Source organism: Gordionus sp. m RMFG-2023, chromosome 1 (assembly GCF_954871325.1).
Source record: "Gordionus sp. m RMFG-2023 chromosome 1, tfGorSpeb1-WG-v2, whole genome shotgun sequence".
NCBI classification, from domain to species: domain Eukaryota; kingdom Metazoa; phylum Nematomorpha; class Gordioida; order Chordodea; family Parachordodidae; genus Gordionus; species Gordionus sp. m RMFG-2023.
This window is the reverse complement of record NC_088775.1, coordinates 77,523,113-77,551,010: the sequence shown is the minus strand read 5'-3', so window position 1 is coordinate 77,551,010 and position 27,898 is coordinate 77,523,113. Positions and strand designations below refer to the sequence as shown.

The following is a 27,898-nucleotide window of genomic DNA, read 5'->3' as shown; positions in this document are numbered from 1 at the left end:
TATTCTGCTCATTTCGCCTGAAAAATATCAAAATTTTACCCGCCTATGCTCGCCCATTACTTTGAAAAATTTTTCAACACCCGACACCCGCCCAATGTCGAAATTTTTTTTTAAAAAACCCCTCTTTTATAATTTGAGAAAGTTTTATGAGTATTTACTTTGTCTAGCTATTCATTAAATTAACCAAAATTAAGTTTCAATTTTTATATCTAATTAACTTCAATTTAAAAATATTATGATATTTTGAACAATAAAATTATACTATACGTATCATCATTATTAATAAATAAAATACATTTCAATTCATTATTGTTTAAAAATCTAATGGTTTAGAAAGCTCCTTGCAGTGGTTTGCCTATTCCCGTTATTGGGGCTTGTTGGCTAAATTTCAATTTTTACAAAAAATAAAATTTCAAAATATGCATTTTTAAAAATATTTATAAGGCACTTTTATGGAGTATAGTTATAGATATCTATTCATTTATAATATCTAAAAAAAAATCAGAGTTATAGCCGATTTTGCAAAAATCGGTTCAACTATCCTCAGTTTCCCCTATTATAAAACTTTTCAAGGTTTTAGAAATTTCATAACATTTTCTAAACATTATATTCACCAAAAGAATTTCAACAATATCCCACATGCAACAAGCCAAAGAAAAAAATTTCCTAGTCAACCATTTGTTAAATTTGATAATTTTTATATCGTTTAAAAAAATTATTAGTACTTTTTTTATAATTTGTACTTTTTTTATAGATAGAACTACTATTTCAAAAAATTTTTTAACAACCCGCTCGTCGTGAATTTTAAAAATTTAATAAAACCCGCTGGATCGGGCCGCTGTGAGTTAGAGTCATGTCGTTAGTAATTAGTATGATCCATCCATTCTACCATAATGGCTTCCAAAAATTAAATTTGAGCTCATGATATTTGATCTAAATGCTCTCTCATATTTTAGCATTTCTTTTTTAAAAAAGTGAGAAAAATAAGCGAAAATAACATTAATAAATTCAGTATTTATTTTAAGAAAGAGTTGGTTTCTAAAAAAAATATTAATAAAAATTGTAGAAATGAGAAAAAGTTAAATAAATATCGATTAATATATAGTGCTTATGCTATTCTCAATAATAGGCTCATCCTTTACCTTATCCAAAGAATAATTTAAGAAAAAAGTATTATTTACAAATACTAATTGAGACTTACAAAAATGATGTATCATGCAAGGAAAAATTGTTTGTTCAACTTATGGGTAACCCGGGTTTCCATTATATTTTTTAACACATTTCTTATAAATTAAAACTTAAAAAAAGGAAATAAAATGAAAATTAAATCACTGATTTTTTAAGGAGATTTTGTAAAATTTATAAACTCAATCCTATTCGTGTAACATTTTTTATTCTATTTCGCATATTATATATGCTCAAGAGTAGGTAGAAGCAGGATTTAAATGAATTTAGATTTAGATTATTTTAAGAGATTTTATTTTTATAAATAATATATTTTAAAAAAGAAAACTATTTTTTTGCTAAATTATTAAAACAAAAACAATTTTTTATTTATTATCAGTCACAAAACAAATTAGAATTATTCCATTTTTTTAAAAAATAAATTTTTACCCATCATTTTTGTTTAATTTAATAAAAAAAAATATAATCACATTGGGAAGATTATAGATGTATCCGGGAACAGGTTCACAAGATACTTTTAAACAAATATCGTAAAAGCAAAAGTTACTTTTGTAATGAATATTCCAAAAACTGCCAGCGTAATTAATGGAAATGGATCTCGATGGGGATACATTCGTTGGTCGACTAATATATGCATTTTTTTAGTATGCTATTTATTCCTCTTAAGCCTGCAAGGATTTCACGCTGAAATGGATTGGAGAAATTGTGGTAATATATAATATTATTAAGTCTAATTCTTGGAAATATATATTTATTTTTGTATTTTATTTAAAAAAATAAATTTTTAAACTAAATTATATATAAATTATTAGAGTAAATGGCCCGATTTGAACCAAATTTTTAAATGAAAAGACAGTGAGAATTTTTTTTACACTAATTTAAAACATACGATTGGATCATTTTAAAAGTCTATCCATAACCAAATAAATCATCCTAGCCAACGACTCATTATATAATTCAAAAAATATTTAATAACATTTCTCCTTTCTATATTGTATTATTTGAAAATAAAAGTTTCATATTATATGCCTAAACCAAACCTTACAGTTTAAACTTATTGAAATCCAAATGAATAAAACTCGAAAAGATCATACAAACATCTTAAGATTAAAAAATATTTTAAAAACGAAAAATGATTATTTTATAATCTAATTAGGCTAGAGATCAATTCTAAAATAAACTTTTTTCCATTTTGTATGCGCAAATTTTAACTGCGCTTTATTATATAATTTGAAATCGTATGTATATTTATGAAGAATTAACTTAAAGTTTAGGAAAATTTTTAACCTAGAAATCACAGGCCTCCGAGCTCGACTCATAATTCCGAAATAGAATGGGACGTAAAATGTTAAATCAGGGCTGGACAGGGTTGCGAAGGCAAATTAGGGTTAAGAAATTTAAAATTTGGGTATTATAAGACTACAGACCAAACATAGGTCTATAACGCATCGAACCCCGGATAATATGGATAGAGGGAGAGTTCAGACCTTTTCAGAGAATCTGTTTCGATTACCTATTATAAAAATTCCTGCTAAATAGAGTTTAAAATTCCTGAACCTATTCGGGTTCATAACCAGGGCTGTACTTGAAAATAAGTTACAAACGCAAGCCACCTAAGAATAATTTTAATTAAAATTTATACTAACCAGTAAAGCGTATAAATAGATCATTTAACTTTCATTGGCCACTTCCTGATAAGTCGTTTTTTCAAAGCGGTTTCCTAACGTTTTCAATAAATTTTAATTTCCAAACAGACTTTGCAATAAATAATGTTAAAAAAAACTAGCATCGGCAAGGTCTAAGATTGCTTATATAAATTTATATTATGCAAAAAAATTAACTAGTCAAATTGAATTATTATCCTTTATTTGTAGTAAAATAAACAATTGCAGGGAAAAAATATATGAAACCGTTTCGAAAAAAAAAGACTTGTCTCAGACATTTACTGTTATATTTTTTATGTTCTCTTTGAAACAATTTACAAAAAAATACAGCCAAAATGATTTAAAATGTTAAATTATTTTTTAAAAATCCGGGCGAGGATAGAAAATGAGAAGAATTTATAATATACTTTCAGGCGCGTACGCAGGAATTTATAAAAAAATTATATGTAAAGAATCACTTAAATGACCCAAAATAGAAATTTGATTTTTTTGAGCCTTTACACAAAATATTTCTTAGGAACAATTGCATTTTGTATGTTATATATTTACAATATAAAATGCAATCTTCGTTGTGATTGAGCTAATTTTTCGATTATCTCATCCTTGCTTGTCGTCAAATGCCTATGAATATTCAAAAGATTCAAACCTTTCCATCTACTTTCAGATGTTGTACTTCTTGGTATGTTTTTCAGAGTAGGCCCGGCCCCCGGGCTGGAGAGTATTTTAATTTTTTAAATATACCCAGGCTGGGCCCGAAATTTTTAAAAAAACACCCAAGCCGGGCCTGAATTATTTTAAAAAAACACCCAATCCGGGCTGTATTTTTTAAAACAACCTATATCTGAAATCGTTATTATTAGCTATAATCAAAAATAAATAAAATTTATTATAAAAAAATCCGAGCCGGGCCTGAAAATTTAATTTTAAAAAAAGCCGGGCCGGGCCTGAATTATTTTTTAAAAAACACCCAGGCCGGTCTGTATTTTTTAAAACAGCCTATATTTGAAATCGTTATTATTAGCTATAAAAATCAAAAATAAATATAATTTATTTTAAAAAAATCCGGACCGGGCCTTAAAATTTTAAAAAGCCGATCCGAGCCTGAAAATTTAAAAAAAAGCCGAGCCGGGCCTAAAAAATTTTTTAAAAAAAGCCGGGCCGGGCCTGAAAATTAAAAAAAACCCAGGCCGGGCATTAAAAAATCTTTAAAAAAAATCCGGGCCATGCCCTGCAAATGGTACTTCTGCAGGCCTCTGTTATTCTTCTTAAAAAAGAGAGTGTTCTCTCATTAGTTTACTAATGGGAAGAGTTTATAAACCCTTTTAATACATTGGGAATTTAATCTAAAATGTGTTTGAAATAATGCAGAGCATCCATAGCATTTTTTAGGACTATATCAACTATAGTTAATCTTATAAACATAGTTATTCAGCTAGTAAGGCATCATAAGATACTTTAACATCTTCATAATAAAAATCTAACAAATCTTTTTTCTATCACCATCTGAAAAAGGTTGAGAAGGCTTTTGTGGGAGTAATATTTGCAGATGTAAGTGCTGCATGATGAATTAAAAATTCATTTATTTGGGTTATGTATCTGCATCTAAAATATACTCTTCTACTGATCCTATATTAATGTAACGATGATCTTGCCTTGCTACAAGTCGAGGGAGACAAATATTAAACACGTATAGCTCTGCTTTTGACTCAACAATAAAATATGAAATTCTTCATCAACAATTGCCCTAATTTCCTTGAGTTCTGATAAAATGCTCTCCGCTTCTCATCTTCTTAATCAAATCAATGTCATGTTTTGAAAAGTAATACTTAAAATAGTTGTATAATTAAATAATACATTCTAATGAGAAATAAAATTTGGAATAAGCATTGAATCCAATAATTTTCTTGCTTCTGAGGAAATATTTCTTTCACATTGTGATATTTCAGTAATAGCAAATAATTGGCTATTCTAACTCCTTAATAGCTGTTAGTGCTTGATAGAAGAGGCTCTATCTCGTTGGACAATGCAATTTCTTTTTCCCTGTTGGACCAGAAGTTTCAGAAATAATTATTATTTGACTAGAAATTCGAAAATGGTAGATAAATATTACGCCACTAAAAATTTGAAAATAATAAGTAAATATTACGCCGGAAAACTTGAAATCGAAATTAATTGATAAAATAACTTATGAATGTGATAATAAATGTAATAAAATATATATTTAATATGGGATACGAATAAATATTAACAAATATAAATTAATATAAACAATAATATTTTTGAAAAATATATCAGGCATCTGCATTTTTTGTCTTTGGGAGGGGGAGGGGGGTTGTCTCCCTGCCCCTCCCCCCATGCTGCGTACGCCAATATATACTTTTATTAAGGAAATTTACCGGGAAGAATAATTTTTATATATCTTGTTTTAATTTTTTTTAGGAATATGCTAATTTTTATTAATAGAAATCACTTACTGGTAGGTATTTATATTGTTAAATTGTAATTTTTTAAATATATATTATTCCATATTTTTTTTATGTCTTTAGGTCTTAAAATTGACATCTTCAAACATTATATTTATAATGCTCTACCTATATCATCAAGAAAATATTATCACCCGAACCTTTTTTTAAAAAAAATAATTATCTACATTTTATATTTTTGCATGCTTAAACCTGCCAGTTCAAAGAATTCTTCTAGAATACAATCTAAAAAATTAAGAATACATTTAACTTTGAGCTTGAATGCGAAATTTAGTCTAAAATTTATAAATTATACAAATAAAATAAAAATTTAAATTGAGTTGTATAATAAACATTGGAAAATTTCTATTGGTTGTCAACACTTTTCTTTCTTTTCTTTCTTTCATTCTGTGTATATTGTTTTTTTTCTACTAAAATATGATATATGTCTCAACATCCTCTATTATCTCATCTCTTATTTTTCATAGCTTAAGTTCCAGACACACGATCATCAAATTATTAGGCATAAGGATTACAAAATCATTTTTTCCAAACCCACCCAAAGACCAGTGGTAAATATGTTAAGTTCTTCTATGGATATAGGAAATAATTATATCTCCAATTTTTTTTTATTTATTCTCTATTTTAAGGTTGTGCTTAAAATTTAATTCAGCAATCTGATAATTTAATATTTATCCTAACAACAAAATATGACATGAATATGAGTGAAGTATTTCCCTCCTCTTGATTTTTTGGAAAACTTTTCTTATCCTTTTAAATTTATTTTGTAATATAAAATTAGGCAGAAAAAAAATAAAATGAAATATTACAATATTTATTTCCGAACTTCGGACAGGACCGCCTTTTTACTATCGTTGTTACGAACCCTACATGACTTTTGATGTACAGTAAGAATATCACGCTTACAAAATATATAGCAGACCCAATTTCAAGTGATGGAGTAAAAAAGATAAGGGTATCCACAACATCATTTTTAAATTTTTAAGTAATCTTGCTTCTTTTTTTTACTAATTTTATTTCATAAAATAAAAATTTAAAAACGTTTGTTTTAGGTTACATACAAATCTTTCAATATTTTATTTTTCTCCCAATGCAAATGCAAAAACCTTGACATAAAAAACGTTGGACTGACATATTATTCTACTTTCTTTACCCTTATTTTTTTAATTTTAAAAAATAAAAATTTTAATTTTACTGTAAGTCGAGAAAACCATATGTGATTTATATTATTATTATTTTTATAAAAAAAATTAGTTACTAATATCTTGAAAAATCTTTAAACGTCATTTCAGTAGAGCGAAAAAAAAAATTAATAACCATAATCTACACTTATTATGCACTATCTTCTGCGAATATCCATTTTTAGTTTTATTTATAAAATAATGATGTTTTAAACTTCCTAAAAATCTCACCTTTGAATAATTAATTTATGAAAAGTTTAAATTTGTGGAAAACTAGTATAAATCAGTAAGACCGAGGTGGATTAAGATTTAGCAGTAAGTTACGTAACCCTTTATCTATGGTCCATCTTTTGTAACATTTTGGTGGACTAAAAAATTCCCTCTTTTAACATCCATTTAATACTTTGGTATAATATCATAATTACAATTTAGGTGTCCAAATGGTTTTATCTCCTTTCATTTTTATTTGACCCCTTTTATCCCATTTGTGGTTCATTTTATTTTTCATATCAATAATCTATATTTTTTAGCGGCATTTGCTAGCTTCTTCAATTTCCAAAATTAGTAACGAAGAAAAAGAGTTAATTCTATCTAAAATTAAGAAATTTCTGAATTTCTTTAAAATAATATATTTTGAGATCTACTTTTTAATTTGTATATTTATTTTTGACTGTCAGGAATAGAAAATATAATTTCTCTAGGGTGATGGGGAAATGCTCATATTAAAATAAGAAAAAAACTCGCATGTAGCCTCACGCATGCGCTTATCTAAAAAATAAAATATTAATATTATACTCTACTGTAAAATATTTAACCTTTTTATCTTATAATTTTTATTTCTTAATGTTTGTGATTTTTTTTTGTAATCATGAATTTTTTTAAAAGATTGTAAAAAATAAATGCTTTCGAAAAAAATAATAGCTTAAAGCAGGATGATGAGATTAAATAATTAATATAATATAAAAATCATAGGGCGTATATTCAGGATTTTCGCAAAGAAATTTTTATTTGGATGTATTTAAGCTTCATCTTTGAAGGTCTTTTGACCGGATTACATTTTCAAAAAAATAATTTTAGGTTTTCACTTTTTTTTTAAAAAAAAACCAACTTTTTGGGGAGAGGGTAGCGAGAAGGAGTGTTGGTGGAAGAAATTTAATTGTGAAATTTTCTGTAAGACTAATTTCTCGCTCTACCCTTTGCCCCCCCCCATCTCCTCTGGTTAGCCAATAATTAAAAAAATTCAATCTCTTTCATGTATATAGAAAAATATTAAAACAGATTACTTTAAAAAAATGATTTTTTGATTTTTTTTTTCAATGACATTTAATGCTAACATAGACGATGATTTCACTTATTAAAATAGTATATCTTACATTGAAGGTAGTAGACGCCACTGAATGGCATTCTTTTAATGAATGAGTGAATAAATAAATAAATGATGAATGAATGAATCGTTAGTCTAGTTAAAATTAATAGCATTGGTTTTTTATATATGTTATTTAATATTTTACGAGGTAGGCATATTTTTGTAATTTTGTTTTATATGGGATAAAGGGGTGGGGTTTGTGAACTTATTTTAATTTATTATTTTCAGAGATTCTCATAGGCTGATTTTTAAAGTTCGACCCGGTTTTATAAATTTTGGTCATTTTACGACCCATACTGGATTTTCTAAAATTTTGTTATTCCAAATAATTTTGACTGTATTTTGTAAACTTGTTTCAATAGGAAATTAAAGATATGAGCAATGAATTTAAACAATCATATGATTTTCTTTCCAACTAGTAAATTGTTTTATTTATAAAAAATTTGGGCCCAGTCCAGATTAAGGACAAGCCCGGGCTTGTAATTTACATTTAAACTTGGCCCAGGTTTTTTAGAATTCTGATCATTTTGATGGTAAAATTGACGCATTTTATTCTCACTAATGATTATATTGTGCATTATGTGTGAATAATATATGAATATCATTTGGTTGGAGTTCTTCCGGTTCTCATTAAATAAAAAATATTTTTTTGTGCTATTAAACTCTATTTTATATAATAATTAATCAAGGGATAAGATTCAAAACATTTTATTTGAATTTCAAAACAAAAAAATATGGTTTTTTGTTTTGCTTTTATGAGCCCTTAATTATAATAATTAATTAGAAAGTAAGATAAACTTCTGATAATCTTCTGCTTAGATGTTTCCTATTTCATCCCTTCTTTTACTCACAAAGATTGGAATAAACTATGACACCGGTATATTTTTAACTATTATCATTTCATTACCCCCACCCTCCCCTCTTTAAATTAAATGAATTACAATGCAAACAGGCAAATCGACCCAGTACTCACTTATGCACGCCTCGCGCACCCAAAACTATGTCCATTTCGATCATGTTGAGTTAGAATTTGACAAAAACGTCCCCCTTCATGAGGAATCTTTTTTCCACAAAGTCGCTACCGCTTTCTATTTCTCCAAGAACCATAATTATTCATTCAATAAAAAGTTCGGGTCCCGTCGGAGCTCTAAATATATCATAGAAAATGACGTCGAAGTACCAAGCAACGGAAGCCTTAAAAGATCGATTCGAGCCTACAAAGATAATAGATTATTAGTGCGTACTCTGCCGGATGAGAATGGTTTGTTTCATTTAAAAAAATATTATTATCTAAAATTGTCAAAGATAGATTTTTTTTGTAAATTTATTTTAATATAAGCCTCGTCGGCATAATGTCACTACTGGTCAGCATTGGCATTGATTTTAAGCACCTTCCGAACTAAGCGAAAAATAACCTGATTTTGCCTTTTAACATAAAGCACATTATTTAGCTTATGAATTATACGTTAAATTCAAAGTTGTTGAGAAATATTATATTTAGCTTTGTTTGAGCCATACCTTAGAAATATATATTCTTTCCGTCTTATCTTACATTCCCCATTTTAGCTCCCTATTTGGGATTAGGCGTTATAATATAAATTTATGAGTCGACAAAATTGACCGGTGAAAACCTAGGAAAGATTCCCCTTTACCCTTGCATAGTTAGTTTGCTAGTGTTTAGAATTTTGCACTGTCCTAAAATTTATACTTAAAATTAGGCTAGATCTAATCCTGGATGGGAAATAATATTTACTAAATTTATTTAATAAATAGTTTAGTATATATATATATATATATATATATGTATAATATATATAATGTTTTATTTTTATGTTTTCGGAAAATTATATGTAAATATTTAGCGTTGTTATGAGTATAACTTTTTACGGCCTGTTTTATATAATAATTTTAAATAATTTAACAGAAGAGAATCTTGAAAATATTTTAATATGGAAAAAATGGACTTCTCTTTACATAATTCAAATACGTTTATAAAAGATTCAAACTAAAACAATACTAATCTTTCTTACAAATGGAAACAGAACCATGAACTAATATTCTTAACCATCATTACGCGGATCCCTTGTACGATCCACACCATTCCACAAAATTTAATCAATATCAGATATTCAATTACTTAATTATAAATAGGATAGAAAAAAAAAATTTTTACAAATATTTTTTTTTATTTTGAAATGCATTTCAATATAAATTTGATAATATATTTATATTTATTTCTCCCGTTTTTCGCGGTTTTTTTTACAATTTACACATTAAAGATATATTATAATGAGCTAAATATTAAATTAACTGCACATTCATTTTTATATTGCAAGGTGTGGGTAAGAAAAAGAGATCCGTAAAAACGTTTCTCAGGATCAAGGAATTCAATTTAACGTTTGGTAATGGGCTCTCTGAAATCGGAAATTGGAACACTCAGACAAATTATGAAACTTACAATATATACAATGACCTGGAACTCAAAATTGAAATCAGGAAAAAAATAGTTTGGGTTATTACTATTAAAGTTCCATGCATTCCCTTAGATCCTTTTCCCGTGGGTTCATGGTTAATTTTAATTTCTTTTGCATGTATATTAGTTTTAGAAAGTGTAAATCTAATTTTGTTTTTGAGCTTAGGTATATTAGACATGATTATCTCGGTAGTATATAACTGATAAATTAATTATTAATTTCAGATGAATATTTAGATTATTATTCAAATATGAATCGGAATTAAAATTAGAACACCTAGGAACCAGGAGAAATGTTAGGAACCGGTTATCCATAATTTTTTGTTTATTAACAAAGTTTCCATTTCGGAATCAAAATCTGGTATCGCGTCTAATCTAAGAACCGAACCATTTGTAGGTAACTGGAAGGGGCAACCAATTTTTAAAAAAATATTCGGAATTGAAACCCGAACTTTTTTTTAGACCATCAATGAGTTACATAAACATTTTGAGTAAGATTTAATATAAAATAGCTGCAGTCTTAAAACCGGTTCTAGGTTTCTATAAATTTAAGGAAGGGTTCCGAGGTTTGATTCCTATTCTTAGATTTGTTCCGACTGGTTCCGTGTTCTGGTTACGAAACTCTAGTTAATACATTGCGAAGCATATATCATGAAAATTAAAGTTTTTGATTTTTAACTCCTCTATTATTTGATGGATATTAAGAATGCTTATTTTATATCTAAGCACGTACCAAATCTGTAAACTATTGAAAGACTACGTTGAACCCTATTGCCATGCTTACAAATCTTATAATTCCTCCTGGAATGCCCATATACCGTGCAATTGCCCTATCCTCGGAGGCACTTATGGTTTGAGGAACGTTGACATTGAAATTCCATCGAATTATATGTCTTATATATCAGTAAATTATTTTGTTCAATTTCTATACAAATCTAAATTTTTTTCTGATGCCGCATCTTAAGAATAGGTGAGGTGATCACAGATGCACCGATACCCAAAGTCGGCATTGTTGATCCATTTATTTTTGATGATACATAATTATTTAACCCTCTAAAGGTTAGTTGAATAATTTTTCGATGAGATTTTGTATAAATTCATATTTTCCTGTAAAATAATATTAAACATTTTTTTTAAAAATAACGTATAGTAAAAATATTGTTAGTATTATTATATCATCCGATCGATTTTCTCATTAACTGATTTTATTTGGTTAAAGAATAAGTCTTAGCTTGTTTTTTGGCTACGACTACGGCTAAGTCTGAGCTAATTATTTTTTAAAGAAAATAAGTAAAAATCAATTTTTAAATATGGTTTATTTATAATGTATTGTAGAAGAGTGACATAATTGTTTATTTAAACCTTTTCAATTTTTGTTTATGGGAATAGGTAAAATGAATATATTAAATATAATTTAGTGTAATTTAAAAGGTAATTGGAAAGGTTACAATTGTCATAATAGTAATTTTTAACATTTATATTTTAAATATGATCTATGTGACAATTGCCATAAAAGATATTTTAAAACTTTTTCAATTTTTTTTTATGAAAATGGTTAAAAATATACTAAAATATGATTTAGTATAATATTAAGCATAATGTAATCATGAAATGTGAAAATTGTGATTTTTTTTGATGAAAATATAATGGAATAAAATAAATTATATAAAATATGCTTTAGATAAAATGAACGAAATTAAAATTCAGAAGTGTAAAAAATATCATAAATATTATTTTTAACCTAAGCCAAACCAAAAATAAATTGATTCGAATTTAGAATTAGCCAAAAAAATCGGTTTGAGCAAATATTAGCTCGTGCTTAGCCAATTTTTTTTAGCTTAAAAATATGTCTAAGAAATGAATACTTTGTTATATTTATAAAAAATACAATCCTAAAGTATAATAAGGAAGAAAAATCTTAAAAGCTTCTAAAAATTATACTGGGGGCATTTTAAAAAAAAACTGATTTGTCCGAAAATGTATTCCAGCATGTATAAGGTATCCGCTCTGCATTTCAGGCAAAACCTGTATAAAATTAATTTTAAAATAGTGAAAAAAAAGTTACCTGAAAATTGTCTGAAATTCATAGTGTGAGCTTTCTATACACATTAAAATAGAATAGATATCCAGCCAAACCAGATTATTCGAATTTAAAATATCGCCATCAGTAAATGATTTAAATATAAGATTCTCAATCCAACTAGATTCCATATCTCATTCAGAGTGTATGTATCACAAAAAGTGGTATCGGTGCATCTCCGTAGGTAATAACTATTTATTTTATTTTTTTTTAAAAACCTAAATTTTAAGTTAATCAATAACAGTTATATAATAATTATACCCCAAAATCTATAAAATGGAAAACGTTTTAAAAATTATCTTAAAAAAATTAGTACAAAATCTAGAAAATGTAAATAAATATAGAAAATGTAAAATAATATTGTTGATAAAAACTTCCAGTTTCTGAGCATAAAATTTAACTGGATAATTGAGCATCTTTAATTAATATTACATATTTAGAATCCTTATTAAATTTGCAGTTTAATGATATATATAAAAAAAAATATTTGATTAATAAAATATATTTGTAAAATTTAATAAAGTATAGAATTCATATATATATAAAATCTGCCTTAAATTGCAATTTAAAGATGTATACATCGAATATTTGGTTTTAGAAAAAAATAAAAATTAACTAATAATTAAATTTTAACTTTTAAAATAATATAGGAATTTATAGATATTCAGAATCATCAACAAATTTACAGTTTAATGATGTATAGGTTTTAAAAATAACTTGAAAAGGTTAAATTTATTTTTAAAACTAAATATTATATATCGATATATATCATTAAACTGCAAATTTGATGGTGATTCCGAATACAAATAAATATATATTTTTTAAAATTTACAAAAATATTTTTAATTAATTTTAAGAAAAATTTTTCTTGAAGTAAATAATATATATATCTATATATGCTAGCGGTAATGTGTTTTTTCCGGTAATGTTTTAATTTTTTAACTTTAAATCCTTTTTTGAGCGCGTTTTTTTTAAATTTAAAAATATAATATTACCGAAAATGTATTCCTGCATGTTTAAAATACCTATATTATGAATAGTAGATAATTTTACCGATACTCAAGTCATTTATAATTTATGCGAAAAATCTTTGAAAAAACTAATATAAATTCTATTAAGTTCAAAAATTCATGATAAAATTGTCTGAAAATCATAGGGTAGGTCTAATCCAAAAATAATGGAATACATTTCCCGTAAAATCTGATTTTTAATTAAAAACGCGCTCAAAAAATGATTGAAAGTTGAAAAAATAACACATTTCCGGGTAAAACACATTGCCACTAAGATATACAAGATTAAATTGCGAACTTAATGAGAATTCTAAAATATGTAAATATATAATATAATTATTAATTAAAGATGCTCAATCTAATTACAATCTTTGCTCAGAAATTGGAAGTTTTTTATCACCAATATTATTTTTTTTTACATTTTCTAGATTTTGGTCAAAAAATGTTCAATTCTACACTTTGGTAATAAATAAAAGTCAAATTAATATAGTATATAAAAATACACCAAAATTTATAGGATTTATTTTTTCTAAGGGTACAGAAAATTCATTTGCCCTTAAATATCTAATTTTAAATTGCCATAAAGATTTTATATCAAACATTTTTAAAATTTTGCGCCCTCTCCCTTTGATTTAGGGTCAATTTGAGATATTAGCTTACGTGTATCAACGAGGCCAAGAACTAGGATGTCTAGACTTAAAAATTTCGATATAACACCATTATTCTATAAAATAAATTTAAATACATTTAAATATTTTTTTTCGGAAAATTTATCGGGAATTTTACTCATACCCATGTATGATTGATTTTCAAAATAAAAAAAAAATATATGTACACTTTTATTCCTAATATTGTACATATCACTTATTATATACGACATTATTGATTTTATTATTATAAAATTTTTTAAAACTAATTATATAAATAAATTGACTATAAAATTGTGACGTTATTACTTGTAAGACTAATCAATTGGTAAAAATAGATTTGACCCGAGGAGCTATTAGAAGCCTGCAATTTGACCCGAAACCAGACCCAAATTTTTTTAAAAATATATCAAAGTTGGCTGGGCTTAAATTTTAAAATCGACTGGCATTTGCAGGTCCTTTTGACCCACATCCAAGTTAAACGCTGAGGACTCTCTCATGTTCACTGATAACTAAATTATAAAATGGATACTGACAATATATGTTGGCTGAAAAGGTACCCTCCTGAGATTTCAACTACGCAATTCCGGCTCGAAAAGCTATCACATCACAACTAAGAAATGCTTGGAACTTCTTCAAATATTATATAATTAAATGAAATAATATCATAATTGTAATTTGAAAATTTATTATCAATTCGATAATAATTTTTTTTTTAATTTATAAACTTTAAAATAAGATTTTAGTTAATTATTTTTTTTTAAATTAAAATAATTAATGGTGCCTGTAAATTGAGCGGGTTAAGCGTTTTGTTTTTTTTTAAAAAAAATGCTTCCTTTTCAATTAAAAATAATATCTAAAAAAACAAGAATGAGGTGTTTTTTTAGGACAAAAAATTTTTTTTGCCAATATGCACGTTACCAATAAAATACATTATTTGAAATAATAAGCACAATCAAAATTTGAATTATTAATTTGTAAAATTTTTTTTAAGCATTTATTTGTGACTATTATTATTAAGTAGTCCAGAGTAATATATTCTAGTATTGTTGGTCAAGATTATCATATTTAATTTCACTCATTTATAAAGAAAAATTAACATAAATGTTTAATTTTATTTGTTTGTGTCTTAAATAGAAACGGGACGCTATAATACATTGAATGTTAGTTTCCACTAGCGATTTAGAAATTAAGATAGATTCCTGTATGTTCATTCACCCACACTCAACTAGATACATCTCGCCTCACGAGTTAATTATGTAAAAAGCGCTAATTAGACATAAGCCGCAAAATTGACCGTTCCTCTTATTAAGTTAGGCTTAGAGCCGATATAAACTCTAAGCTTAATAAAACCGAAGCCATTTTTATTAAGGATCTGTATCGGCCTTAATTTTCAAGCCCGACCCGAAATCTTTTTATAAAAATTTATCCTCCCCGTCCCGATCGATTTGATTTTATTTGCCCCGAAAAGCCTGACTCGAAATTAAAATTATTTGTCCGCTAGCCCTGAATTTATTAAAATATAGAAAAATTTGATTTTTTTTTATTAAAAAATTGTACAAATAAAATATATTAGCACCTTGTTTCTTTCAAGAATATATCAATTTATTTGTCAGAATGTAATATCATATTTAAAAAATTAAGCCCTATCTAGCCCATAAAAATTATTTTTTAAAAATAGACAAGGGTTTTGGGTCGGGCTCAGGTCGGGCACGGGCCTGGCCGTAATTTGCAGATCTCTAATTTTCATAATTGTAAGCTAATAACAAGAGTCGTTTTTAAATGAGCTCATAATTTTAATATACCTAAATACTAAAACTTGTTTATGATTATTTTAAAAAAATATTTTATGATCAAATTATTTCAACTTTACAACTGAGAAATAAATATTAATATATAACATATTTTTTTTATATTTTGTTTACAAATAAAATTATTTACTTTTAAAAAATTGTTAAAAATTTGCAAGTTAAATAATTTTATTTACAAATAAATTTATAAAATATGAAAATGTTTTCCATCAAATCTACACAACACTGCATTATAATCTTAAACCACGTATTAAATGGTATTTTTGATGTCACTTTTGTAATACATTTTTAAATATACAGGTTTTTTGGTATATTTGCGATTAAGGTATCCAATGAATAGACCGTACAATGTTTTTTATAATATGCCAAAAAATATTTATATATATTACATTTTCTAAGATATTGATATATCATGAAAATAGTTGTGTACGATTAAATCGTTATCTAATTTGCAGTTTTATAGGTTTAAATAAGCTTATCATTCTAATAAAATATATATCTTCTTTTTTCTAATTTTCTATTTGGATTATGTAAATGTAGGGATCAATTTTAAAAAGTTAAGGGAAACATATATTAAAAATATCGATTTGCGCACAAATGTTAAAAACGCAATTAAAAGGTGAATTATGAATGAAAAACCAACAATAGTGTACCAATATGGGATTGATATTTATATTCCTGAGGCTAGTGGGAGAGACTGAACATAATGCAATATATATAAATTATTGAATTTGGTAATCTTACTGAATATCCAAAAATGATTCTCTTTTATTTCAAATCTTTTTATTTTATTCCACTTTTAATATACCAAAAAAATTATAATTTCGTAAAAATGAAAAATTATATATTTCTTTTTTAACTATAATCTAAAATATTCATATTCATAGACATTTTTAAAATAATTATATTTATTTGCATACGATGAAAGTTCATTTATATAAATTTGTATACCACTCAATTAAGAAGGGCTCAACTAAATATATATTAGCATACAACACCTCCACCCTTTAAGATTATCTTTCCAAGGCTTCCATCGTTAGTGCCCCACCTTCTCGCACTTCCAACTCTGAACCGTTCATTGAAGACGTTGTTGTCGTCGGACAAAACCTTAATTTATGCATTCCCCCGCATGCCCAACATGCTAATCGACTCTTCCGAACCCAATATGGCTCCACTCGTCGTTCTATCCTTTGTCTTCTGGGTGTTTCCTGTAGTAACTCTCCGTATCTTTGTTGCGCTTCTACCCTTGCTGCTTCGATCCATCTGTTGGATTCGGCCGATCCATCTGCTTCCCTGATTTCCATCTTGATAATCTTGTTTCCTACTCTGACATATGATGCCATCTATAAAATTACTATAAAAATATATATCTTTCCTAATCTTCTAATAATCTACTATTCACCTTATAATTTCTTTACCGTTTAAACCCTCATAATTAGGTCTATCATTAAATTTATTTCCTCGAGAATGATTATTCTCCTCATGGATCTCTTGAAATTATGATTCTCCTAATTATGTCTATCATCAATTTTCTTTCATCTAACGATATGATTCTCAAATTAGGTCTATCATCAATTTATCTTCTTTTACTTGTATCCCCTGATAAATTATGATTCTCATCATTATGTCTATCATCAATATGATTCTCATAATTATGTCTATCCTCAATTTATCTCTTTAACAATTGATTCTCATAATTAAGTATATCATCAATATAATTCTCATAATAATGTCTATCATCAATTTATTTCTTTTAATTGTATCCTCTGATAAATTATGATTCTCATCATTTTGTTTATCATCAATATGATTCTCATAATAATGTCTATCATCAATTTATTTCTTCTAATTATCTCCCATATCTTTTACTTGCCCTAAGCTTCTCAGTCTTACTTGTTTTACGTGTCTAGTAAAAGTGCCTTCTTGCCCTTCAATCTCTACTTCTACTTTCTTTTTTCCTATATTCTTACTTATTATACCCTTCCCCCATTTAACTGGACCCTCAAACAGTAGAATCCATACTAGACTTCCAACTTTAAATTTATCATCATATGTATCCTCCTTTATTCTTTCTTTCAAAAAATTTAATTCCGTTCTTGTCTTTCTACCTAAAAACATTTCTGATGGTGAATTTCCTTTGCTTGTTTTAGTATTGTTATATGCTTATAATAACAACCACCATTTTCCCTCTCCATATTTTTCTTTTTTTAGCCAGCTTTTAACAATAGCTACCATTCTCTCGGCCTGCCCATTACTTCTCGGGTAATGTGGTGGCGATACTAAATGTTTAATATTCCACCTATCACAAAATTGATTAAAAACTCTACCTTTAAATGCTGGGCCTCCATCCGAAACTAAAGTTTCCATTAATCCATATTTACCTGCAAAATCTTTTATTTTAGTCAACGCTATCTTCGTCGTTAAACCCGAAACCTGTTGACAATCTATCCATTTCGATTCAGCATCTACCATACTTCTTTTTTCATATTCTAAAAAATCTACATGTATTCTTTTACATGGAGTGTCCGTTTCTGACCATTTATCTGCTTTATTCCTTGGTGGTACATTAGCCCACATGTTACATGTCTCGCAGCTTCTAGCTAATTCTTCAATTTCACTATTCATCTTAGGCCACCAAATATATTCTCTTGCTTTATTCTTCATTCTTTCTATGCCTTGATGTCCTGAATGTAATACGGCTAATGTATCTTTTCTTAACTTAATCGGTATCACTAATCGATATCCTCTCAATAAACAATTGTCTTCTATATTTAATTCATTCCTTATATTTTTAAAAGCTTTGTCTTCACCTTTCCATTCTGCCTCTCCTTTCAAACAAGTTCTAATTCTTATTAATTCTTCATCTTTTTTGGATATTTCCTCTATTCTTTCAAACGTTATTGATTCTTCTCTTGTATCTATCTTCAAAGCTCTTATAACTTTACTATTTAATATTTCCTTCTCTTCTATATATTCTAAACTATTGATTACTGTATCCTTGTTTGTACTGTCTTTTTTAAACAATCTCGATAATATGTCTGGTAAACAATTTTGTTTACCTGCTCTGAATCTTATTTCAAAATCGAAATTACCAACTAAAATTAACCATTTCTGTAGTCTTGGTGACATCAGAAGTTCTTTATTTTCTTTTTTGAATAAATTTACCAACGGCTTATGATCCGTATATAAAATAAACCTTCTTCCTATCAGATATTCTTTGCACTTCTCTAGCCCGAATTTCACAGCCAGAGCCTCTCTCTCGATCATGGAGTAATTTTTATCAGTGCTACTAAACCGTCTCGATAAAAATAAAATCGGTTTCTCAAATCGGTAATCTGTAATAAAACTCCTCCTATACCTTCATTAGATGCATCAACCGCTAATATAATATCCAATTTCTCATTAAAACAATTTAAAATCGGTTTCTCTACCATCTTAATCTTCAATGTTTCGAAACTTTTCTCCTGTGTTTCTCCCCATTCAAACTTTTTATTTTTCTTTAATAAATCATACAACGGTGAGGCGATTTCTGCAAAATCTTTAACAAACCGATGATAATAATTCGTTGCTCCCAAAAACGCCTGTACTTCCGTCTTATTATTTGGGACTCTCATATTCATTATCTTATCTATATTTTTTGCAATTGGCGTAATTTCATCTCCATTTATAATATGTCCTAAATACTTTATATTTCTTGTTCCAAAAACACTTTTATTAATATTAGCTTTTAAACCATTTTCTAATATAATATCTAACACTTTAACTAACCTAGCATTGTGTTCTTCTTCTGTTCTATCAGATATCAAAACATCGTCTAAATAATACATTATTCCCTTTATTCCTTGAAATAATGCCGCCATCGTTCTTTGAAATATTGAAGCTGATACTTTCAAACCAAATGGTAAACGACAAAAAGCAAATAATCCTCTATGAGTTGTAATCGTTGATATCTTACTTGTTCTCTCACTTACCTTTATTTGTAAGTAAGCATTCGAAAAATCTATTTTTGAAAAAATTGTTGCTCCTCTTAAATTAGCCAGCAATTGTTCTATTCTAGGTAATGGATATCTTTCGTTTATTACACACGGGTTAACTGATACTCTATAGTCTATACACAGCCTTTGTTTGGTTTTCTTATAGGAACTAACGGTGTTGCCCATACACTATGCACTATTGGTTTTATAATTCCTTCTTTTAACCATTTGTCTAATTCCTTATTTATATCCTTTATCCACGAAAACGGCAATCTTCTTGTGCTGCAATATTTAGGTCGATAACCTTGTTCTAATCGTATATCTACTTCAAAATCTCTAAGAGTCCCTAATTCTTCTTTAAAGACTCCCTTATATCTATTCAAAATAATCTTTATTTCTTTGTTAAAATTGTCCTCAACAACATTCAGTTCTACCATTTTATTAATTCCTTGTTGTTTATCTTCGACTGTACCTCTATTGTCTTTATATCTCTTATATCCTTACTTTCTTCTAAGTTACTTCTATATCTAATTAAAAATTCTGGTGTTTGATTTTTGAGTTTATCGAGAACTATATCCTGTTTAACTCTTAAGCAAAGTAATTCAGTCTTCTCTTTATCCTCACTTCTTATTATCTCATTCGTTATTTTGTTTTTCTCACGGACATTTTCAAACAAAGACCACCAATTATACTCAGGACCTATCTTTTCAATGTCATTCTAACCTAAAATAGGCTCTATCTTTAGTGTCGTAATCCATAACTTTACTTCCTTATTTATATCTAACAATTTTATCACATAAAAACCTAGAATTTTAACCATACTACCGTCTAATTGTCTAACATTTATTCTCTTTGCAATGAATCTTTCTTTTGAAAAATATTTATTAAAATCTTTTACACTCATTAAACTAATCTCAGCTCCTGTATCCAATAAAAAGCATATTTCCATTTCACCTATTTTTATCTTAATCCTCGGACATTTATTTTTCCTAATTATTTTTTCTAAATCAATTTTACGTACGTTTTCTATTTCAACTTTTTCCTTTAAAAAATTTTTATCATCAATATTATTTTTATTCGTATATTTTAAATCAATATTATTAATTTATTCCTAAATTATAAAAATCAGATATACTATTAATATTATAATTTATAAAATTATCCTTATCTTTATATAGTCATTTATTACAAGCTTCTTGAGCATGTCCTCTTTGACCACATTTTAAACACACTAAATTATTGTCCAAGAAACTTCTACAATTGGTAACTATGTGACCTTTACGTCCACATCTCGCGCAATTCAAATGTTCGGTTAATTCACATTGCCTCGAAATGTGTCCATATCTTCTACAACTGTAACACTTGACTGGCCTAACATTATCTAAATGGCATATCTTATTTTCATTTCTTATAACATCTTTAATTTTTTCTAACTCTTTATTTTCTAATCTTATAAAGGATGTAAATCTTCCTACTATTAATCCTAAAGTAAAACTTAAAACTAGAAATACAAATATAATTATACTTATATTTTCAAGTATTAAACTTAATAAATTTATTTGTGTAATATACATTATAGCGTACTCAATAACCACTTAATTAAAATGATCTTGATTAATCTTAAAAAATTAAATAAATATAAAAATACGAATAAAACCCATACAATGATCCAAAATTTATATAACATCAATAAGAAAACCGAAATTATCAAAAAATTTATATATATTTATTTATATTTTTTTTTACCTAGTTCCAATGTATAATTAGACTGACCTTCGATCTTCTAAAGCTTGGATCAATCACTGTAAGGCACCACTGTACCAATATGGGATTGATATTTATATTGCTGAGGCTAGTGGGAGAGACTGAACATAATGCAATATATATAAATTATTGAATTTGGTAATCTTACTGAATACCCAAAAATGATTCTCTTTTATTTCAAATCTTTTTATTTTATTCCACTTTTAATATACCAAAAAAATTATAATTTCGTAAAAATTCATAATAAAAATAAGTAATGAAAAATTATATATTTCTTTTTCAACTATAATCTAAAATATTCATATTCATAGACATTTTTAAAATAATTATATTTATTTGCATACGATGAAAGTTCATTTATATAAATTTGAATACCACCCAATTAAGAAGGGCTCAACTAAATATATATTTGCATACAACAAATAGTAAGGAGAAACTTATTTTTTCATTATAATTTTTTCAAAATTTTCTTCTTTATTTTTCATTGAAATTAATAGATATGTCCCATATAAGCATACCCACGACACAAATAGGCTGTTGTTACGAAACGTAGGGGTCAGTAAATCTCCCTAAATTAAAAATCTAGGCTACCCTTTGCAAGCTTGTGCAGGGATATGAGAGGTAGAAGCCTTAACGCTTTTATTTAACAAAATCATGATTGAAGGCAAGAATCCAGTGGATTGGAGGGAGAGAATCATCATGTCCACTTACAAAAGTTTAGGTGATCATCAAGATTGCTGGAATTATAGGGGAATAAAGTTGATAAGTCATACTCTAAATATTTTGGAAATAATTTATGTTAGGACACCATGGGATGAAGTTTCAGGTATCCGGAAATCAATTCAGGTTTATACAAGGCTGTTCGACCATTCCGATTTTTGCTCCATTAACACTGATAAGAAAATATGGAGAGATAGGTAAAGAGTGCATATGCTATTCATTGCTAAAAAAGGTATACGATACCATATCCAGACACCTGATATCATGGTGCAGGCGCAAAAGAGGAATCCCGAAGGGTAATGTGGAGCCCATTAGATATAAGTACGGAGATTCTGCACCAATGGTAAGAACGGCCGTGGGAGACTAAAATCGTTTTCCATAGAAGTAGAAGGGTCTGTGTACTCATTCTCGATACTATAACCGAGTTGCAGAGGCCAGCACCATGGTCAATGTTGTAATGACATCGTGATATGCTAAAAAGCTGAAGCGATGCAAACACAGTGAGCCAATGTTTGTGCAATTAGGCTGGAGAAATATGGCCTCCGCGTTGGCGCTTCTTGTATCTGCAACAAACTTTGCAGATGGGTATCAAGGAACTATAAAGTTGAAAAGTTTAGCTATCTTGGCTCTACAATACATCAAGAAGACGGGTTGTCATGACAAGGTCAAATCTAGGATACTGAAGCGTTGTGTGAAATGGAGAAGCATATTAGAAGTGCTTTGTGACAGGAAAATACCACTGTAACTTAAAGGTAAGGCCTATCGAACTATCGGCAGATCGGTCTTTTTGTATCGGTGTGAAATTTGAGCAACATGAGATATCGAGAATAAGGTGTTGGATGTAACCGAAATGAGAATGATTGAATGAAGCCTAGGAATACACTAATCTGGAAGGAGTGCATAATGAGGTAGTATGGATTTATGCTAAGAATGACCAAATAATGTGAATCGGCAAGTTCTTGATCTTGAAACTACAGGGCAATGAGCAAGCAGCCGGCCACGACTAACTTGGATTTCTCATATCTGCAAGGACATCTTTAATAAGAATAATAATCATTCATATGTCGAAAAGCCGGGCCATATAGAAGGATACGCGTTTCAAGGGCCCAAACCAGTTTCGGTAAAATTATAGGCCCGACTCGAGTATCCAGGCCGAGCTTTGGTCCGGGCCTGTAGGTCTGACAATATATCTCAAATATAAAAAAGCGTAAATTTTTTGTAAATGTACTTTTAGGACATATGGTTTAAGATAAATCGTGTTTATACTATTAGCAACGAACTATATTTAGTCTCGTTTATAGCCCATCCTATAAAAGAGGGCAATGATATAAATTTGCTAAACAATGACAAAGTTTTAATATGTAGTAAGAAAACAATTTAGTTTTAAAATATATTGAGGGACACTTCTTTGCCACAATCTAAATTAAAAATAAAACAAATTCTTCCTAGATTCGAATCCAAATCCATGAACGATATCCTTAATCATCAACTAGGACACAGGCTCTAATTTTGACCGATGATTATTTTTGCTTGTAAATAGTGTTGTTAAACGGCTCGTTTTAAGCCGATTTTTTAAAACGGCTAACTCAATATTTTAGGCAGAAAAATATTGCCTAAGCCTCAAGATTTCGATAATATATGTCTAAACCTTTGTTCCTTCTGTGAGCAAAATCTTCAGGCCTGCGTAATATTTTTCTGGATATAATATTGAATTAGCCGTTTTTAAAAATCGGCTCAAAACGAGCCGTTTAACAACACTACTTGTAAAGAAAATAAATCAACGAATAAAATATTTTCCTTAATAGTATTTGAATAATTTTGAAATATGAATCGAATGATTAATTAGATTTATTAATTAATGGTTTAAAGTAATGTCGATGAAAGTAACGTCGTTACCTTTTTTAAGGAAAAGAACGCCATTCGTTGCTTGTAGTAACGAATTTTTTTTTGAAAAACGGCAACAAAAAAGGTTACTTGTTACTTAAAATTTTTTTTAAAAAATATGGAAAAAATTATTGTATTTTATTTTCTATATATTTTTTTTATATTTTATAAATAATTTAAACCGAGTTTTTACTTCAGATTAACCCCCGAAGTTTTTCATTTTATTTTATTTAATACAGTCAAATTAATATTGAATCAATCAAGGTATTTATTTATATTCAATTTATTTTATAAGAATATATGTCAATAGTTCTCATGTTTCCAGATGAAGATGATTTAATTCTGCCCTGGCAAATTTTTCAACATAAATAAAGAAAATTAAGGGCATTAAGTCTACACCTTATAAGTGTGGATTGTGCACATTCAAATAATTTAACCTCTACGTCCAGCAGCTCAAATCTAAAAAAATGTATGAAGGTAAAAATATAAATTCAGATAAAGATTAAAAAAAATTGATGAGGACTGAATGAATACTCACATAAAGGAAGTTGTTTTGAAAATAAAGATCATTCATTAAATATTTTTGATAAACTCCCCAAATTAACATTTTTATTTATTAAATCTAATGCAACCCTCCCATTCTCTGAGCTAGTTGAAAAGTTACGTTGAGCACTGAGCACTCTTGCTTATCTGATCTAAATTTTGAAAATCGCTTCGCTTAGATATAAATAAATTAAGAAGTGTTTTTTCCGGCAATGTGTTATATTTTCAACTTTAAATCATTTTTTGTGGGTTTTTTTATAAATTTAAAAATCTGATTTTACCAGAAATGTATTCCATCATGTTTGGAATACCTACCCTATGAATTTCAGATAATTTTATCGTGAACTTTTGAACTCAATATAATTTATATTAGTTTTTCCATTGATTTCTCATATAAATTGTAAATGACTCAAAAGTTATCGGAATTATCTACGATCATAAGATAGGTATTCTAAACATGCTGGAATACTTTTCCGGTAAAATCAAAATTTAAAAAAAACTCTCAAAACTTGAAAAAAAATAATACATTGCTGGAAAAACATATTGACGTTAACATATATATATATATATATTAAGATTTTTTAAGTAACAAACAATATGTTCCTTTTTTTTCATAAGTAACGAGTAACGCGTTTCTTTAAAATTTAAAAACAGGCCATTATCTAAAGTTTTTTTACAAAATATCAGCAATCCGATATTATCTTCATAGGGACATCAATATTTATATCGATACAACCTTAATAATATAAAAATATTTGAGACAAGATAGCGAAATTTGATTCTTCAATTAAAATGAACCTTTTTAAGGTTATACAAATATTTAATTTAAAAGTAAGCAAGCATGGGAAATATTGTGTTTATAATAAATATAATAGAAACGTTTAAAAAAATTAATTTAAGCTTTAGTAAACTAACTCTTAACATATAAACGTTTGAAATTTTGAAATAATCTAATTTGAATTGTTTCTTCCAACAAATTTTTAATATGATAAGAATTTTAATTAATGATGAAGATAGTATAATTTTTACATTTTTATTCATAAATAATTTTTTATAGAAAAAGGTTCATATAATTCCAAAATATCATTACATAAAATAAATATTGTATTTGTGACAAAAGTATGAGCAACCCTTTAATATTATATAACACATTTTAAAATATAATGCTATCAAATTTATTTTTAAATATATATAATTTATTTATATAAAATGCAAAAATTTTAGTAGTTTAAACATGTATATATATAAGTACAATATATTAAGTGATAATAGCCCCTTTTTAAAAAATACAGATTTGGTCTTAAGAAATAATGGGTCCTTATAAGATGTTATATATATATATAAATAATATAATACCAATGATTAAATTTCATTAAAACCTTTCCAAACAAAAAATCAAGCCAAATGTATTTAAAATTTGCATAATTCAAATATGTTTTTTGGTAAGTATATTTAATATATATATTGAGAGTATATTTTTAATTTAAATCATATTACCTGTAAAGTTATCATATATATCATAGATTTTAGGTATAAAAAAAGTTATTTCCTAAAATAACAATAACTATATTACAAAAAATAAAATCTAGTATTGATTTATCTTAAGACTCTTATAAATGGGAAAGCAGAATTTTGATTGCTAAATAAGGTGACCATGTAACAAATAAGCATTTTTTAAAAAAAAATTGTAGAAATTACAAAGGAAAATATAAATGAATTCTTTTTTTATTAGCTATATTCTATAGTTTATATTGTTTTATAAAAAAAAGAGATCCTGACTTTTAATGAGGTGGGTTTTCTAATTGATTAGCATTTTTATCTAGCTCAAGATTATGAATTTCATTTATATTTTGTTTCTTTGTATTAGAAGGTGGTTTCAGATCATTCTCATCTTCATTATGATTCTCCTCTTCCTTAGATGGAACTTCAATGTTAAAATCAGGAATAGGATCGATGTTTTGATTTAGTTTAGAGTCATCATCTGGATTATTCTTAAGTCCCATTACTAAAAAAATATAAATTCTAGTTTTAGTCTAATCATAATATCTATGTTGTTGCTAATATCCAAGAAAATAAGTTAAAGAATAATATAATTTTCTAATAAGTATAATATATTTTAATAAATTTTAGAATAAATTATTACTATTTTTTTCAGGAAATTTTTGAGCAGATTTATCTTCTAGATTTTTCCTAAACATTTTTCAATATAATAATAAAAATAATATATAAACATTTTAATTCCTTGATCCTTTATTTGAGATAATAAAGCTATATTTTGTTTTGAACCATCTTCAATCTGGTGAGTTAATTTTTCCTTTTCATCTAGATTATGCATAGTTTTATTTAAAAAATAATGAGCATTACCTTTACAACCATTGAAAGAGTTAATCAAATTTTCTAAATCCATTTTGTATTTTGCCTAATTAAAAATAGTCATATAATCAATGATAAACTTATGTGAACCATTTCTTCCTTTATTTTTTGATTATCTTTGGTTAATTCTTTTGTTTCTCTAATTTTAGTATCTAATTCAAGTTTGGCTTCATTTAGGGATGATTCTTGTTCTTTAATCTTATTGTTAGATATCTTTAAAGCTTCTTCCGCCTCTTTAACGGAATCTTTACCCCAATTCATCTCTTGTTCTAGAGAAGTAATTTTCATTGATAGCGCTTTTATTCTTTGTATCAATTCGAGGTTTTGCTCTTCGGAACTATTGTATTTATTTGATATATTTATATAATTGTATCCCAATCCAACTGATAATATTAATAAACACATTGGAATTATAATAGAATTTTTTCCACCACAAATTTTCGACTTCATTCTTGATTCCATCAAACTGGGAGCGTGGAGAGGATAGATGATAATTGATATGAGCCATACGACATATTGACTGAGGGTATATCTGATAAATTTAAAAAACCTTAACAAGCTGTTTCAAGCAATCATCGTTGAAAAATATATAAAATAGAAATCAAGTTCAAAGTATTTCGATTTTCTTTCTAAGATGCACTTAGATATTTTTAATAATCTTTTGTTAAATTATTTATGATTTGTTTATTTTAGGATCATTTATTAATCATCAAGTTAAGATTTCCAAAATAAATAATATT

General features: G+C 27.0%; 2 protein-coding genes across 3 annotated transcripts; one reads left to right on the top strand and one right to left on the bottom strand.

The window, feature by feature from the left end:
* The first annotated feature begins 1,777 nt into the window (after nt 1-1,777).
* LOC135930615 (uncharacterized) lies at nt 1,778-14,156 on the top strand. The gene is made up of 5 exons (XM_065467442.1): nt 1,778-1,893; nt 8,832-9,140; nt 10,216-10,447; nt 11,079-11,256; nt 14,079-14,156. The coding sequence occupies exons 1-5, from the start codon at nt 1,875-1,877 to the stop codon at nt 14,154-14,156; spliced, it is 816 nt and encodes a 271-aa protein (XP_065323514.1). The 5' UTR covers nt 1,778-1,874.
* An 11,765-nt stretch (nt 14,157-25,921) lies between these two features.
* On the bottom strand, nt 25,922-27,648 carry LOC135931871 (putative leucine-rich repeat-containing protein DDB_G0290503). 2 transcript variants are annotated; one of them, XM_065469176.1, is made up of 5 exons: nt 27,239-27,648; nt 27,150-27,182; nt 27,017-27,107; nt 26,929-26,975; nt 25,922-26,790 (listed from the first exon to the last, which is right to left on the bottom strand). In XM_065469176.1, the coding sequence occupies exons 1-5, from the start codon at nt 27,618-27,620 to the stop codon at nt 26,567-26,569; spliced, it is 777 nt and encodes a 258-aa protein (XP_065325248.1). In that variant the 5' UTR covers nt 27,621-27,648; the 3' UTR covers nt 25,922-26,566. The 2 variants fall into 2 exon arrangements, with proteins under 2 accessions (XP_065325248.1, XP_065325247.1); XM_065469175.1 differs by having other exon boundaries at nt 25,924-26,790; nt 27,150-27,204; nt 27,249-27,648.
* Nucleotides 27,649-27,898: the final 250 nt, after the last annotated feature.

Bases quoted from the DNA above. Each gene is read 5' to 3' on its own strand.
- LOC135930615 (XM_065467442.1), top strand. The intron at 10,448-11,078 runs GTTAATTTTAAT...TTTATATCTAAG, and splicing joins CCTTTTCCCGTGGGTTCATG to CACGTACCAAATCTGTAAAC. The intron at 11,257-14,078 runs GTAAATTATTTT...CCTTTGATTTAG, and splicing joins ATTATATGTCTTATATATCA to GGTCAATTTGAGATATTAGC.
- LOC135931871 (XM_065469175.1), bottom strand. From the start codon at position 27,620: ATGGAATCAAGAATGAAGTCGAAAATTTGTGGTGGAAAAAATTCTATT. The intron at 27,205-27,248 runs GTTCACATAAGT...ATTTTTAATTAG, and splicing joins AAAAAATAAAGGAAGAAATG to GCAAAATACAAAATGGATTT. The intron at 27,108-27,149 runs GTAATGCTCATT...TGCATAATCTAG, and splicing joins CTCTTTCAATGGTTGTAAAG to ATGAAAAGGAAAAATTAACT.